Source organism: Colossoma macropomum, unplaced genomic scaffold (genome assembly GCF_904425465.1).
Source record: "Colossoma macropomum unplaced genomic scaffold, Colossoma_macropomum, whole genome shotgun sequence".
Lineage (NCBI taxonomy): Eukaryota > Metazoa > Chordata > Actinopteri > Characiformes > Serrasalmidae > Colossoma > Colossoma macropomum.
The window spans coordinates 33,026,621-33,041,245 of record NW_023494799.1 but is presented as its reverse complement, the minus strand read 5'-3'; the positions used below and the strand labels follow the sequence as shown (position 1 = coordinate 33,041,245).

The window sequence follows — 14,625 nt, the reverse complement described above, 5'->3', positions numbered from 1 at the left end:
TGTTAGATTAAAAAATTAAACAGTAACTGTGCATTAAAACCAGCAAAAGTGTGTTCACTTTAGAAAATTAACAAAACATGTAGTTTGATCAGGGGCACCCAAACTTTTGCATATGATATTTAAGAGCTAAATGAGTCTGCCTTGAGGTAAATTATGCTGTCCACCAGAAATGTACTTTAGTGTAAAACTTGGCCTTTTTTATCCAAAAAAAAGAAAAAAAACAAAAAACTGTTTCCTATCTGCAGCCCAGTCTCTTTGCCGATATGTTCACTCAGGCTTACAGACTCAGATGGTACATCTCAATAAATGTGGTAATTGTAGTGCATATAAAACTACTCAAGAAAACAAAGATTTCAATAATGCCAAGCAGGACTTAAAAAAGGTTGAATGACATGGTTAAACTCATATTCCATGTCATACTGCACTCATTCTAAAGTCAGGGTGACTTGGAAATCATAACTTATTATAAAGCTGTTCCGTGATGTATCTGCGAGTGAATCATGATATCAGGGAAGATTTCTGAGCTAGCTGAGCATTTTCTCTCGATAATAGGTTGGAATGGTTGTGGGGGGGAAACATGATATTGTTGGTTAATATTATTTTTCTTTACCTGCTGGTGCACAACGATGTAATCAAAAATCACAACACGTGGCACTGTGTGATGTGATGTTGCGGGCTGAGTATTTCTTCCTGTGAGTTAGTAGAGCGTTTGGGCGTTTTAACACTTAGCCTGAATACTTGGACCGATTCTGGGTGTGTTTCGGGGAGGGTCTCTTTATCGTTGGTTTGCTTTCACACAAATTCCACACATCCCCACACCAGAGCTCACTGGAAGCGAACCCCAGACCACCGATTTCAGAAGGACCAGAAATCAGTTCTGTGGACGGCTCGAGAACAGCTTTCACACTTGTCCAAATGTACTGAGTCTAACTCACAGAGCAAGCAGTCCTAGGTCCGGAAAAAACATCTGACCTGTATCGACATCAACCGATTCTCAAGGTTTCTATATCAGTATAGGTACAGTGGTATTGAACCATTTCTAATTTTGATGGAAAATCTAACATTAAATTTTGTCTGTTAAATGACATAACTTGTCCTCAAAGAGGAATTCCACTTTTTCAACTAATAACTTAATTATTGAGATATAAACAAAGTCATTCAGAGTGGTTTGACATGAAATGGTTCATTGTACAGAAACGGACTCAAATTTCTTTACACTTGTGGAGACAGTAACCAGTGCTCGCAATGTCTATAACGCAAATATAGCCATTTTACTTACAATCCAAAACCACCAGTGAACCTACACATGTGCTTTGTGTTTTTATATGTAATGTTAATGATGGCAAAACAGTGGTAAATCTGAAAAACTAAGTTTTATTTGGGCAACATTTGGCCTTACAATACCCTAAATGTAACCCTCCGCCATGAATGGGTTTTAAAAATATGTTTCATGCCAAAAACAAATGTCTAAAACAATGTCTAAGGCATCAGGCAGCATATTTGTAACCATTTTTAGTGGATTTTAGAGGCACTAAACTCTTCAGACATCTGGTTCCTATCACCACCAACATGATCAATTTTGACTCTAAATTTCTCTAGAACAGAGCTTCTAACATCAAACCACACTGAATGACTTTGTTTACATCTTGATTTAATAATACAGAAATGTTGACTTTTCCATATAATACAATATAATACAAGCAAGGACAAGGTAGACGATTCAAGTACCAACGTCTCTGAACCTTGATCACGCTTAGTGACAGTGTTATCGTCATCATGAAGCAGGTAGCAGGGTTTGGTGCACTTCATTCAGGTCAGACTCTTTTAACAAACAGCAAGAGAATCATGGTGTAATGTTCACAGCCTTGTGAGACATGAAGAGAATAGTTTGTGGGGTTTTCCCTCCATAAAGATCTACGCTGGGAGAGAGCTCAAGTCTTTCACATACAAAAACGTGTGAAACTCAATAAAAGAGTGTAACAGAGCGAGCAACTGCAGCAGGATTGCTCCTCCAGTGTCTGCAAAACACACACGCAAACCATAAAGCTGCAAAGTGCTTCCATTTACAGAAAATACCTTCAACAGGAAGTGTGGAAATGTGACTGAAGACTTCTCTGACACTATTTCGTAAGAACAAAACAAGATCATTTCGCACGCCCTGTCATTTGTCCCTGAAAAGCACTTTTTTTGATGAATCTGGAGGCATACAAAAACAGTGCTTATCTGTTTGTGAAGCTTTCACAACACCACCTGAGATTTAATCAAAAGAAGCTTTTACAGGATTCAACACAGAAAAGCGAACAAAAGACAGGCTCTGGCCTATGGTACTAGACTAAATCTCACAGTCTTGTATGACAGTAATAATCAGCTGTACACATCCACAAATGGAAAATGATTGTTAGCTTAAGCACCCATTTCAATCAAACCAGCAAATCGCTATTCTAAAAACGATGGAGCTACACCCAGAAATTTAACCTGGATGACAAAGACCAAAATTCTTTTATGTTTGTCTATATGGATGTTTTTTTCTAGTGCACGTTCTAAACGAAGAACTGACCACGAACACAAACCAACAGAACTTACGACTCTAGAACTAGTTCATTTTCCACTTTCTTGAGACAGCTGGCACATCACACTAACCATGACTAACAATTTAACTGTCTGTTCTGTCATTTATGCCACTCTAAAGCATATAACGTGGCTAATTAGCTACATTGGTTGCTTCACTGGCTGATATGAAAACAATACACTGCACTTTTCTGTATGCACACACTCACAAAATGCCTACATTTACAAAGAATACTTTTCCCTGTTGAGTGTGTAAATATGTGCAAAAGAATGCTTTATAGAGGCTAGCATAAATTATAATAGCATTAGCATTAGCTTCCTAACTTGCATATATTACCTTTTCAAACTCTTTAAGTAAAATGTCCAAAAATAGCAGCTGTCACATCAATATACCATTCTAGTTTAAAATCGAAGGCACTTACTGGCCATGCAAGGGTAGCTAGAGACTTTATCTTCACCTGGAAGAGTAAAGAATTTGCAAAATAGTCAATGGCTTTAGCTGAAAGTACTTCCAAAGACAGATAGTCTATGGGAGGGTGGTTACACCTCAATTCTACACAATTCTACACCACAGCACCAAAATGCAATTCAGCTGCAGTTCAACCAGCATGAACACCTAATGTCAGCTCAGCAGCTCAGAAATTGAGCCCAAGTCCTAATGAACTTGAAGGATGTCAGGTGTCTAGTTCAAGCAAATAGATAGGTTACAATTGGGGGCAATTAAATTTTAAATATTTCAAGTGTCCATGTAATATTTCAAGGTCTACTACAAGTGTCTGTATTTGACTGCTGAGGTTTTTGCATATTTTGAATAAACAGTGGCCAGTTCGGGTTACAGCACAGTATTAATTAAAAATGAATAAAGACATGTTTTTCTCTGGCCCACAGATTTGATGAGATTTTTAAATATGGCCCTTTTACTGGCTGAGTTTGATACCCCTGCATTACATGGTGCAATGTGTGCTAGGGGTTTTTGTAAGTATCTTTTCTACATATATCATGGTTATCTTCAGTACTTCTAAAACACAAAATAACTGCATGTTAGTAGCAGGAGGCGTGGACAAAAATTTAGATCACGGTATAAGTAATAAGTATTTGTTTTTAATTAAGCCATTTTAGATGCTTAAGTAAATCAATTTTTGCAGGTTAACAGTGGTTCTGGGATGCCCCTTCACTTTTAATAAGACTTTTAATAAGAAACATTTCTAAAAACCAAAGTAAATCTGAAACATTTTTATTGTGCAAGGTAGGAAAAACAAAACTAAACAATATGAAGATAAATCAGTGTTAATATTACTATCTAATCCGCAGGCCTAGCTAAAATGGTGCTAAATGTTTTTTATATCTTAACTTCAACAAGGTTGAAGTTAGCTTCTTAGCGGCCAGTTTTTTTGGTTAAAATTTTCCATTCCACCTTAACTGAAGCAGCAGTTACAATTTGGTGCCTGTAATTGCTGCACCATTTAATGTGGGAATTTTGAATATAAAGGCAACTTCATGTTCGCCAAATATTTCAAGTCATTTCAAGTCGTACTTCCGTCCCACACACTTGTGCCTCTGACCAGTAGACATTGCTGAAATTTTAAAAATATTAGTTATCTACACTATTAGTACCAGCTTGTCCACAGCTTGCTTTATGCATAAGGCCCCAAGACTATGGCCTCATCTGATGCAGTTGTCTGCGTCAGGTGGCTTCTCAGGCAATATGAGAAGAAGCACGGCAGTTGATCTGGTGTCTATGTTAGGCTTAGGCTAACCTAAAAGGCCATTCTTTCATGTTCACTGCAAACAAAGGTGGACTACTTCAGAAGCAATGGACTAGACAGCAAGAGGCGATCGAGAGTTTGAAACGTACCTGAAACACTGATGGCTCAGCCACTCAGCTAAAGAAGATAACATCAGCTAGTATTTGTGGCGTGCTAGTGTGACAAAACTCATACTAGACTAAGAATTTCAACCAGTATAACAGATGAACCAGTATATCACTCACTACTGATGCATGTGACATAAAAAGACAGATTAAGGCCAATTATATAGACTGTAAACTAGGGGTAGGTCCAATTACAAAAAAAGGCTTGCTTACAAAGGTCCAGATCAACAAACTGACATGAACAAATATTGACAACAGGTACCTTTTAATGTTAAACCATTTATGATTTGTCTAGACTCAAAAAAAAAAAGATACATCAAATATACTTCAATAAATTATTTTATTTTGAACAAAGCTTTATGAAGAAAAGAGCTGATAAAACAGAGGAAAATCTTTAAATGAAAAACAAAAAAAGCTTTGAGTTGGTTTGCTTTATTTGTCATCAGTACTGAATTTTGTGGGTAGGTTAATTCAAAGTGGATTGTTTTGTTTTGTAGTGGCGCACCAACTAGCGCCATGGAGTCTGAACAGATCAGACAAGACAAATTTATAGTAATTACCCAAACTGCATAGTAACAAGATGTCACCCCATGCTCTTTCCTAAGTTGTTAGATTTTGGAAACACTAAATTAACAAAATATTCTATTCAGTTTCTCATAGCCTTTTCCCCAATGTGGCACTACTGTATTGCTGATGCATTCAGTCCATCCCAACATCACGAACCTCAGAAAAACTAAATATCATGAGGCATATTGTGCCTAATTTAGCGTTAGGCTCTTGTGCAGTGAATTAAAAGCATTCCTCCATTTTCTCTCATCACAGTCATTACAAGCTCTTCAGAGAAACAGGCCAGTGTTGCTGTCCAGTTCCACTGCAGCACCTCATATCTGTACATCTGATGCACATGCGTCACTGGATTAAAATCAATAGGTAATTTCTTAGCTGGAACTGCCCTGGTCGCCCCTATTTCCTCTAGAGCAGGTGCAGACTCATTGCAAGGCCCTGGGCACAAGCACAGAGGGGTAAGGATTATTCATTTCCATCCACGCCATCCCCACAGTGAGCCCAGATGCCTATCACAGCCTCCAGAGACACGGCCGCCCACTAGAGAGAAAGAGCAAGTGATAGAGGCACAGAGAGAGAGAGAGAGAGAGAGAGAGAGAGAGAGAGAGAGAGACAGAGAAAGGGAGAGGGAGAGGGTGCAGCGTCCCTTTGGCTGTTGTCATCCCACTCCTATTTGCATACACATAAAAGTGGGAAGATTACGGATGCAAACCGAATCTAGAACCATCTTGCCGTCTCCCTCATCGCTCGCACCCACAAGGCACTGCTCCACGAGCAGTAAATATGACTTACATTTAGAGGCCGATAACGCTAGCCTGCCGTGCACCTGCCTTTCTTTGATCTCATCACTCTGTCTGCAGATCTGACCTGTAAAATGTGACGCTGCTTTCGTTTTCTAACATGGAGATGCATGCCATTCTCGAGGAGGTCACAAACATTGCAGCAAGCCCACACGGAAAGATCTGTCTCTGCTCTAACTCACACTTTTCTTTCCCCAGTGCCTTTAAAAGAGATAAACTATCAAGGACAAAATGCTCTGGACACCTGACACAGAAACTGACAGCAAGAGGAGAGAATGTGTGTGTGTAGGTAAACAAATGTACACACATTTTACCACCAGAGAATGTGTAACTATTAAGGAAGAAATAATTACAGTATAGTTTTTAAAATGTGTAAAAAAATTTATATGCAAAACTGCGATAAAACTATTATCAACATGCTCCTCTGTGTCTCATTTGCCGTCTTTCACTCTGAATGATCAAAATGAGGCATCTGGGTCCTCTTAGAGCAAGGCTTGGAGGAGAACGCTAACTGACAATTCGGTTATGAATTGTCCGCACGTCCACGTTCACACGTCCATGTTGGCTAGCACAGCACAGAGTCATCGTTTGATGTACATAAACTAACACGTGTACATATCAACTGAATTCTGTGTTCCTTGAGTGGACCGTGGAACATAGTACTGAGAGATAAGATCAGGCCTTAACATGTATATGAAGTAATCAGCTCAAAACTGTATTAAACATCAATTTTTAAGTAATCTAATCCGATTTTTGCATTGCTTTGGTGTTAAGGAATAGCTACAATTTCTCAAATCTAGCTCAACTGCTTTAAACTGCTTTAATGGATTTCAGGCAAGTGACCAATATGATAGTTTAGCATTGTGTTTAGTTGCTTCAGGACCAGACCACCGACCTATCAAGTTGACAAAACAATCTTTGTAAAATATCTAATTGCAGTTTTTTAGACCGACATTGCAGCTCAGATTTAAATGTGATTCATTTTTATAGTTTAAAGTCTAGGCCGTTTTTTCTCATGAAGACCAGCACATCCTTTTTCAGGGTTGAACGGTAAATGTAATGCAGTTTACAAGCTTTGCGGTTTTATAATATATATATGCACATATTTATACATATATTTAAAATTACTCAATTAAAGTTGTAGCATTTGCAGTGTGAAAACTGCACTCTTTCAAATTGTGATTTTGATACAAAACGAATTATCATTCACCCCTTATAAACAAAACAGACGTGATACAACCAGGTCCTAATACAACCCTCAACTTTTCATCTACCCAAGCATGTCAAACTGGGGACCTTCAGGGCCCAAGTGCTACGGAGATTAGCATTTATCCTCATGTAACGCTCTAAAGTCAGTTCATCACGGTCTTACTAATTAGCTGATGAGCTGAATCAGGTGTGTTTAATGAGGCAGTGTGCTGAAATCTGCAGTGTTTTGGCCCGCGAGGACTAGAATGTGACACATGTGATCTAGCCCCTTACATCTATCTTTAGAAGGGCAGGAAGAGTCGTGGATGACCCGGAGCCAGTGGGTCCCTCATGTTGGAGCTTTTTCTCTGGGGACGCCAGCCAGTCTCAGACGACGTGAAATCTGATTAGGCGTAATCGAGTTGAAAAATCAAAAGAGCCGCTGGCTGCCGTGACAAATGTGCAGCTTGATCACAGCTCCTTGCAAGTCTTCTTTTTCCTGGTTAAACCATGGAAAGTGGGGTCAATGCAGGCGGTACGCCGTCATATCCTAGAGCTGAGGGTCTCCATAGCCGCAGTGTTTAACTAACAAATGTCTATCGTTACCAACGTTGAGAGTCTGGTTAGTGTTCAATTGGCTTTCCTTGCCTGGTAGGAATGTCACGGCAAATTCCAACTTTGTCAAAAATTTTTGCGTAATTCAATCAATGATATGTAAACAAAGTCATTCAGAGTTGTTTGATGTGAAGTAGTTAATTATAGAGACACTTGATTCTCATTTCTTTACAGTGGTGGTGAGTCTATAAAACAAATATTGCTATTTACTATGCAAAACGACCAGTGGATCTACGCATGTCTTCTGAGTTTTATACTCAACGCTGATAATGCTAAAACGCCGTGGATGTACCTTTTTTCCACCATGAGTGGATTTTTAAAAATTAGCTCCGCGCAAAACAATCATGAAACGACATTTAGACATTTGGCAATTTATTCATAACCGCTTCGCATAATAACTTTCTGTGTGGGAGCTTTCAGAGGCACTGAACTCCTGAACATCCACTTCGGATCACAACCACTGTGAACAACTCGGACACGGTATGTTTCTCTAGAACTGAGCGTTTCACACCATGCTGCTCTGAATAACTCTGTTAACATCTTAATCCTTTATGTACAAATGTTGAACAGTGGAATTCTTCCTTAAATTAGCTTATTAGCAATGAAGCTAGTGTGGAGACGCTGTAGGCGCCTCACATATACGCATACATACATATTTATGTTTACCTGGATTTGGTTTTAACTGTGAACCACCTCCTAAAAAAGATACCTCACCCATGCTAGGAGTTGTCATTTTAAGCTTATTAGCTGTTCTGTGTGGAAGTGAGCTCTAAGGTAAAATAAAGCCATACCTACATATAAACAGATACATATATATGTATGTATATGGGTTTCGTTTCTACTGTGAAATCCCCAAAACAGGACCTTTGCCCTATGCTAGGAGTTTGTATTTTAGCTAATTAGCTGTAAACAGAGGAGTCTGGGTTTTCGTTGTGGGCTTAAAGGTAAATACACAGACATACATACATACACACACACACACACACACACACACACACACACACACGTATGGCACACACTTAGAATGTATTACTACGTATTCACGTATGCAGTCCTATTTGGTTTTAACTGTAAAACCGACCTATACTAGGAGTTTGAATTGTAGCTTATTAGCTGTGAAGAGCATTGTGATACATTTACACGGGATCCTGTACGCGGTTTTAAGTGATAAGCGTCCTCAAAAAAGAGGCACTTGCCTTCCTTCCAGAGCCGTATTTCGACGCGCTCCAGCGGGCTCTGCTCTTGCCGCCGGGCCGCCGCGCCTCCTCCTCCTCCTCCTCGTCTCCTAGCAGCCCCGCGGATGCTGAGTCCGAGTCCTCGCCTTCCTCCAGCTCCTCTCCCTCCTCCACCTCCGCCGTCTTCAGCCTCTTCGGCGCTCGCTCGTACTCCCCCTCGGCATACTCCTCCACCAGCGACATGTTCGAGCCGATGGAGCGGCGCTTGCCGACGGTTAACGGTTTCTGTTTTAACGGTGAACGTGAGTCGACTCGGCGGGCTGCAGTTCGAAGCGTGTATGCGCGAGCGCGTCCGGCAGCGGCAGCAGCAGCATGTGCCTCCTCGCGAGAAGAACGAGCCGAACGTTCTTACGGACGTGTGCGCATTGGCGGAGCCGCACGAGCGAGCGAGGGAGTGAGTGAGCGAAACGAACGACGCGCGCGCGCCCTCTCTCGCTCCTTCTTCTACTTCTGTTTTTTCAGCGATGTCCTCTGATCCGACTCATTAATGAATCGTTCTTGGTGAACCGATTCAGCTGATTCCGTCCCAATTGAACTTTGCCCAATCCACGCAACGTAAAGGCCTCTAACAGATTTGGAACAGCATTTATTTCACTGTTTAGACCCCTAAACACTACATACCACATTCTGTATTACAATTCTTGGTACATGTTCTCTCTGCAGGACAGGCTGTATCCTCTTTTTGTAATGTTTGTTCACTAAAAGTCTGTCTGAGTTAGTGAGAGACGTTAACGCACATAAGACTGAATCGAAAAGCACCGTAGGCGATGGAGGAGGTGAGAATTGAGTTGACCGGGCTCGTTTAATCGGACGCTCGGTTCATTCAAACGAAAGAATCGGTTCTGTGCATCAGTCCATTTCAGATTAGCCTTGGCCTTTCCGCGGAGAGTGAAATGCCTAAAATCTTTGCAAATGCTTGACAAGGAACGTTGTTCTTAAACAGCTGGACTATTTGCTGATGCTGCGCTTCAGATGTACTAAATCAGTTTCGAGTTTGACATCAATATTTTTTACCACAGTGACATGATTAATTGTCACCAGGCACAGGACTGGTGGTACAAGATCAATTCCAAAAAAGCTGGGAAAGCAGGAAAAATGCAAGTAAAATAGAAAGCAGTGATTTATAAATTTGCTTTGACCTGTGTTTGAACGAAAACAATACAAAGACCAGATATTTAATGGTTTACTTGGCTGCTCTTTTCTTGAACAGGCAGCAAGAGAGAGCCAGGAAGCTGGCCGGTCACTTCTAACCATACATCTTCACTTTATGGGAGGCACTCACACTCACACATGTGGTTTCTATCACCACCTCTGTGAACAGTTCTATGTGACCTTATTATCATCCAAAACAACCAAAACAAAAATGTGTGTAAAATGTTTATTTGGGCTCAAGCTGACCCTAAAGAACACGATGCATACAAAATGTGTACAGGATTAAATATAATCACTTAAATGTACTTAAATATGCAAAAATATATATATATATATATATATATTTTTTTTTTTCTCTCTATATACACACATTTGTAATTTAACTGAAATTAGAAAAAAAATCTTAAGGTAAAATATTTTATATTATGCTCTAATATTAAATATTTTACCTTAAGATTTTTTTTTTGGTAAATATACGCTCAATCTGATGCCTGCAACACTTTCCCAAAAAGCTGGGACAGGAGCATGTTTACTGTTTTATGTCACCTTTCTTTTTGACAGCACTTAATAAACCTTTGGGGACTGAAGTTAAAATCTGATCCAGTTTTAAAATCTGAATTTATAGAAGTTATAGAAGTCTTCAGCTGTGCAACCGTATGGGACCTTCGTTGCTGTATTTTGCTCTTCATAATGCACCTCACGTAATAGGAGACAGGCAGGCTAGTCTAGCACCTGCACTCTCTGATTACACAGCCACGTTGTTGTAACTCATGCAGAACGTTTCTTGGCGTTGTCATGTTAAACCAAGCACGGATGTACCTGAAAATGATAGCATAGTTTGGGGAACACTGGCCTTCTATTTGGGAATTGTAGACAGTTGCCAGCTTAACTTCAACATTCTACCATCATCTCTTTCCCACTGACAAGGGTTTATTACCATCACATGGTTGAAATGTTGGCCCATTAACACTAATTACCCAGTTATTGATCTTGAAGGCTTATTATTCAGTAGCTACAATGGATCACAATGGTTCTTGAAGTCAGTCCTGGAGATCCCACACTAGTTATATTTTAGTTCTTTTCTCTTACCTAGCACACCTGATTCAACACATTGACTGATTAACAGGCTACCCACATGCTGGCCCAGGTATGTTACATAAGGGAAAACACAAAACACAGAAATGTGCTGAGCATGTGATCCCCTTACTATTAAAGATTAAGATGACTAAAAGGATTTTGCGCAATGCCATAGAAGCTTCTTTCACTCCTTAAAAAACAGAGAATCATTTTTGTACATGAGCTGTCTTAAGAACAGTTCTTTTTGTTGTTGAGTGTAAAAAACTGTTTTAAAGTTTAAAGAAGTTCTATGAAGAAAATTTAAAGTCCCAGGAACTTTGTATGTTACTACAATTGTGTTAAACAAAGATATAAAGATAAGATAGAAATTTAATAACACTGTTTAACCCCTTAAAATCCCAGGCTTATTACATAATAAGGCTTATACAGTAACTACAGGGACGTCAGTGCAAATTGGTTGAGCTATTCTTAGGTTCTAGAAGTGTGTAATAAAACTTTGGGCTTATCGACGGGCCCTGGCCATGTAAGGGGTTAAACACTGGTCAGACCTATCTGAGAACTGTCTGAGTGTGACCTATTACTCTGATATTCTTCTGTCCAACACACCTAGCCTGCTACACTACTGAAGCAGAAGTAAACACAATAATGTGAACAGGGAGAAATGAGTTTAACAGGCTTTACATATAAATGTGCTGTTGCAGACCCCACTGTGGATACATCACTAAAATGTTACCCAGCTTTTATACGGCAATGTCTTACAGAAGGTACAGTTCTTATAGGTTCTTACTCGCTTTGCTGCTGAATGTGCATCCAGGGAATGCTGGGAAGGCTGGCTGAACAAACAAACAAATGAACAAACTGACAAACAAACTGACAGACGAAAGGCAGACAGATAAGCTAGCTTGATAGGTCAGTTATGTTTGCTAGGTTAGCTTTCGCTTGGTTGTTAGCTTTTGCTTTGCAAGTTTCAAACAGAGAGAAAGAGACAACAGTTTTGTTAAAACCTTACGGGCTGGACAAATCATGTCAGCCTTGTGAACGGTGGGAGTACTGCTTATGTAAGCGCTACCCAAGATTAGAACTGTATAGTTTACATTTACAGGAGAATTTTGGCAGATTAGCCATTTAGTAGGCATTGGGAAGTTATTCCCAGGACATACTTAGAGCATGTTTATGCATATAACAAGAGCAAGATTAACCCACTTAGAAAGAAATTGATTAACTTCCTTGGGCTTTAAATTGGTAGAGAATCTTTACGTTACATTAACCTTTAAAAATCTCTTTTTCAGACACAGTCTAAACAGCACAACAGGTGCCACAAAAACAGCGTTTAGCTGTTCGAGGTTGAGCTTGTGTTCATGTGCATTAGTTCAGATTAATTCATGCTTGTTTATCAACTCAAATCACTTGTTCACTCTTGAACTCGGTATCAAGAATGATTACAAATTGCCAGACACCGCCAGAGCAATTAGCTATTGCTTGGGCCCAAAACTCTGCATGCCTTTATTCTCCCGCTCCAAGGGCAAACACAGTCAAATAAAACCCGCTGAACAAACGAGAAGCGCTGAGCTCTGTGTAGGCCTAATCGTGAAGCATTTTGGCCTATTACCTCCAATTTGTCTGCACTATGCTGCCTTTGTTCGCAGGGGGGTGAAGACGCTGGTGAATATGAATCAGACAAGGTTTTTCACAGCTGGCTGACGGACAGCTGCTGCTGAAGCTGGAGAATGTTTATGCAGAAAGGCTCGTTATCCACCCAAAGAGCTCGGGAAAGTCAAGGATTCGCCAAGGTCGACTTAACACAGGAGAGCATCCGCCATGCTTCTATAACAGAGGTGTGAGGACCAGGATTAAGCATTCTGCTTTATTCTACTTAATTTAACACACCTGATTCATCAGCTTATCAGACCCTCAGGAGTTCAGTCCCTCCATGATTTTGGGATTGCAAAAATTCACACAAACTCAGCCAACCCTGGCAAATATTTGCAAGGGCTCACAATTTGAGCAATCATCACATTATTTTTACATTAAACATGTAAATCATTTAAGTGCTTTCACAATGAATGTTGCAAAGAACCTCAGCTGCAAAGTTTGAATGTTAATGCACAGTTGCTTTATATTTAAATAAAATTGCGGCACAGGCGAATGTTTGGACACCCTTTCAGTCTGTAAAGTTCCAGAAATGATCTTTTTAGGGCTAAAAAGATTCATTAGAACTGGTTACACAGGTCAAAAATTATCATTAAGGATTGTCAGCTGATGAGATTTCCAGAGTTTAATACATTCTCTGACTCTTCAAACCTTATGCTGTGCATTAACTTTTGCAGAAAAATGTCAAATCAAAATCCGTTGTTTTTACGTCAATGTAATTTAGCCAAGGATGCCCAAATCTTTGCATACAACTATAGCACACTGATGATCAAAAACATCTACAGTTTTACTCCAACCTCCTGTAACTCAAAAAAGCGTAAAAAAGTGCTGTAGATTTTGAGAAAAGCCACTGCAAAACCATTCATTTGAATCTGCAACAATCAAAAAATGACGCTCATGTGATCTGGAGGGGAACAGGAGTTGAATAGCATGTGTTAGCGAAAGAAACTGTGAAAAGCGAGAAAAACTGTGGCCGGCTCGGACCTGAGCTTACCACCTTTGTTCCATTATCTCGCCCTTGGTTCACAAACAGGAAATCCTGTAAGGCTACTGTCACATGTTATATAGTGTTTTCTCTGTAATCTTCCAAAATAGCTTGTCAGAACAACTCTGAAAGAAATCAACCTTGAGCCTCCGTTCTTCGATTGTTCAGCGATGGCTTGAGCTGTGGAGATTTGTTTGTTTGCTGCAGCCGAAGCATCCGCTTTTGTACTGAAATGGCAGCTGCTCATTTTCCTTCTCTACACACTGTGAATGCTGAGCTCTTGGCTGAAGCGCAGAGCGGCAGGTATCTGTGAATACCTGAGCGCCGCGGACCCGGTGTGCAACAGTTTTTTTTTGTTTTTCTTGGGCAAACTGTCCTTGTTTGTCAAACAAGCCCCGTCTCTCTTTTCATGAGGGCGAGAATCACTGAGCAGGGATTCTTTCTCAGGAAAAACTGAATGTGAACAGATGCAGTGTTCTTACAAGGATCTCCCTGGTGATGCTTCCTTCTGAGCTAACCTACCTGTATGAAACATATGATTTTTGTTCTCAGGGAGCATAAGAAGGGGAATTTCTCTAACTGTTCAAAATTTCGGCATTATTCAATTGTGGAGAAAGTCATTTTTTCCTGGATTTTTGAGAAAATTACAGATTCAGATTTCTTCGCAGTGGTGGCGTTGGAAATCAGGGTGTGACGATGCTACAGAATACAGACGCTTGCGGATGAAAAAATGCAAACAGTGTTTTATTAACTTGCGACAAAGGCGTGGTCAAAAAACAAGTGTGGGTCGTAACCAAAAGGCGGCAAAATATCACCGAAGTGATCATAACAATAGGCAGCCAAAACAAAGGGAGTGAGCAGAAATCATCATCAAAAAGCAGGCAAAAAGTCAAAACACAGGCCCAAAACCAGTCAGCAAAG

General features: G+C 40.0%; 1 protein-coding gene across 1 annotated transcript in view; it reads right to left on the bottom strand.

Moving 5' to 3' along the window:
* Positions 1–9,181, bottom strand: part of LOC118818836 (heterogeneous nuclear ribonucleoprotein L-like) — an 83,983-nt gene extending 74,802 nt beyond the window's left edge. Inside the window, exon 1 of the mRNA XM_036586334.1 lies at positions 8,802–9,181. Coding sequence (XP_036442227.1) covers positions 8,802–9,023 — 222 coding nt within the window. The 5' untranslated portion in view covers positions 9,024–9,181. The remainder of the gene's footprint in view (positions 1–8,801) is intronic.
* Positions 9,182–14,625: the final 5,444 nt, after the last annotated feature.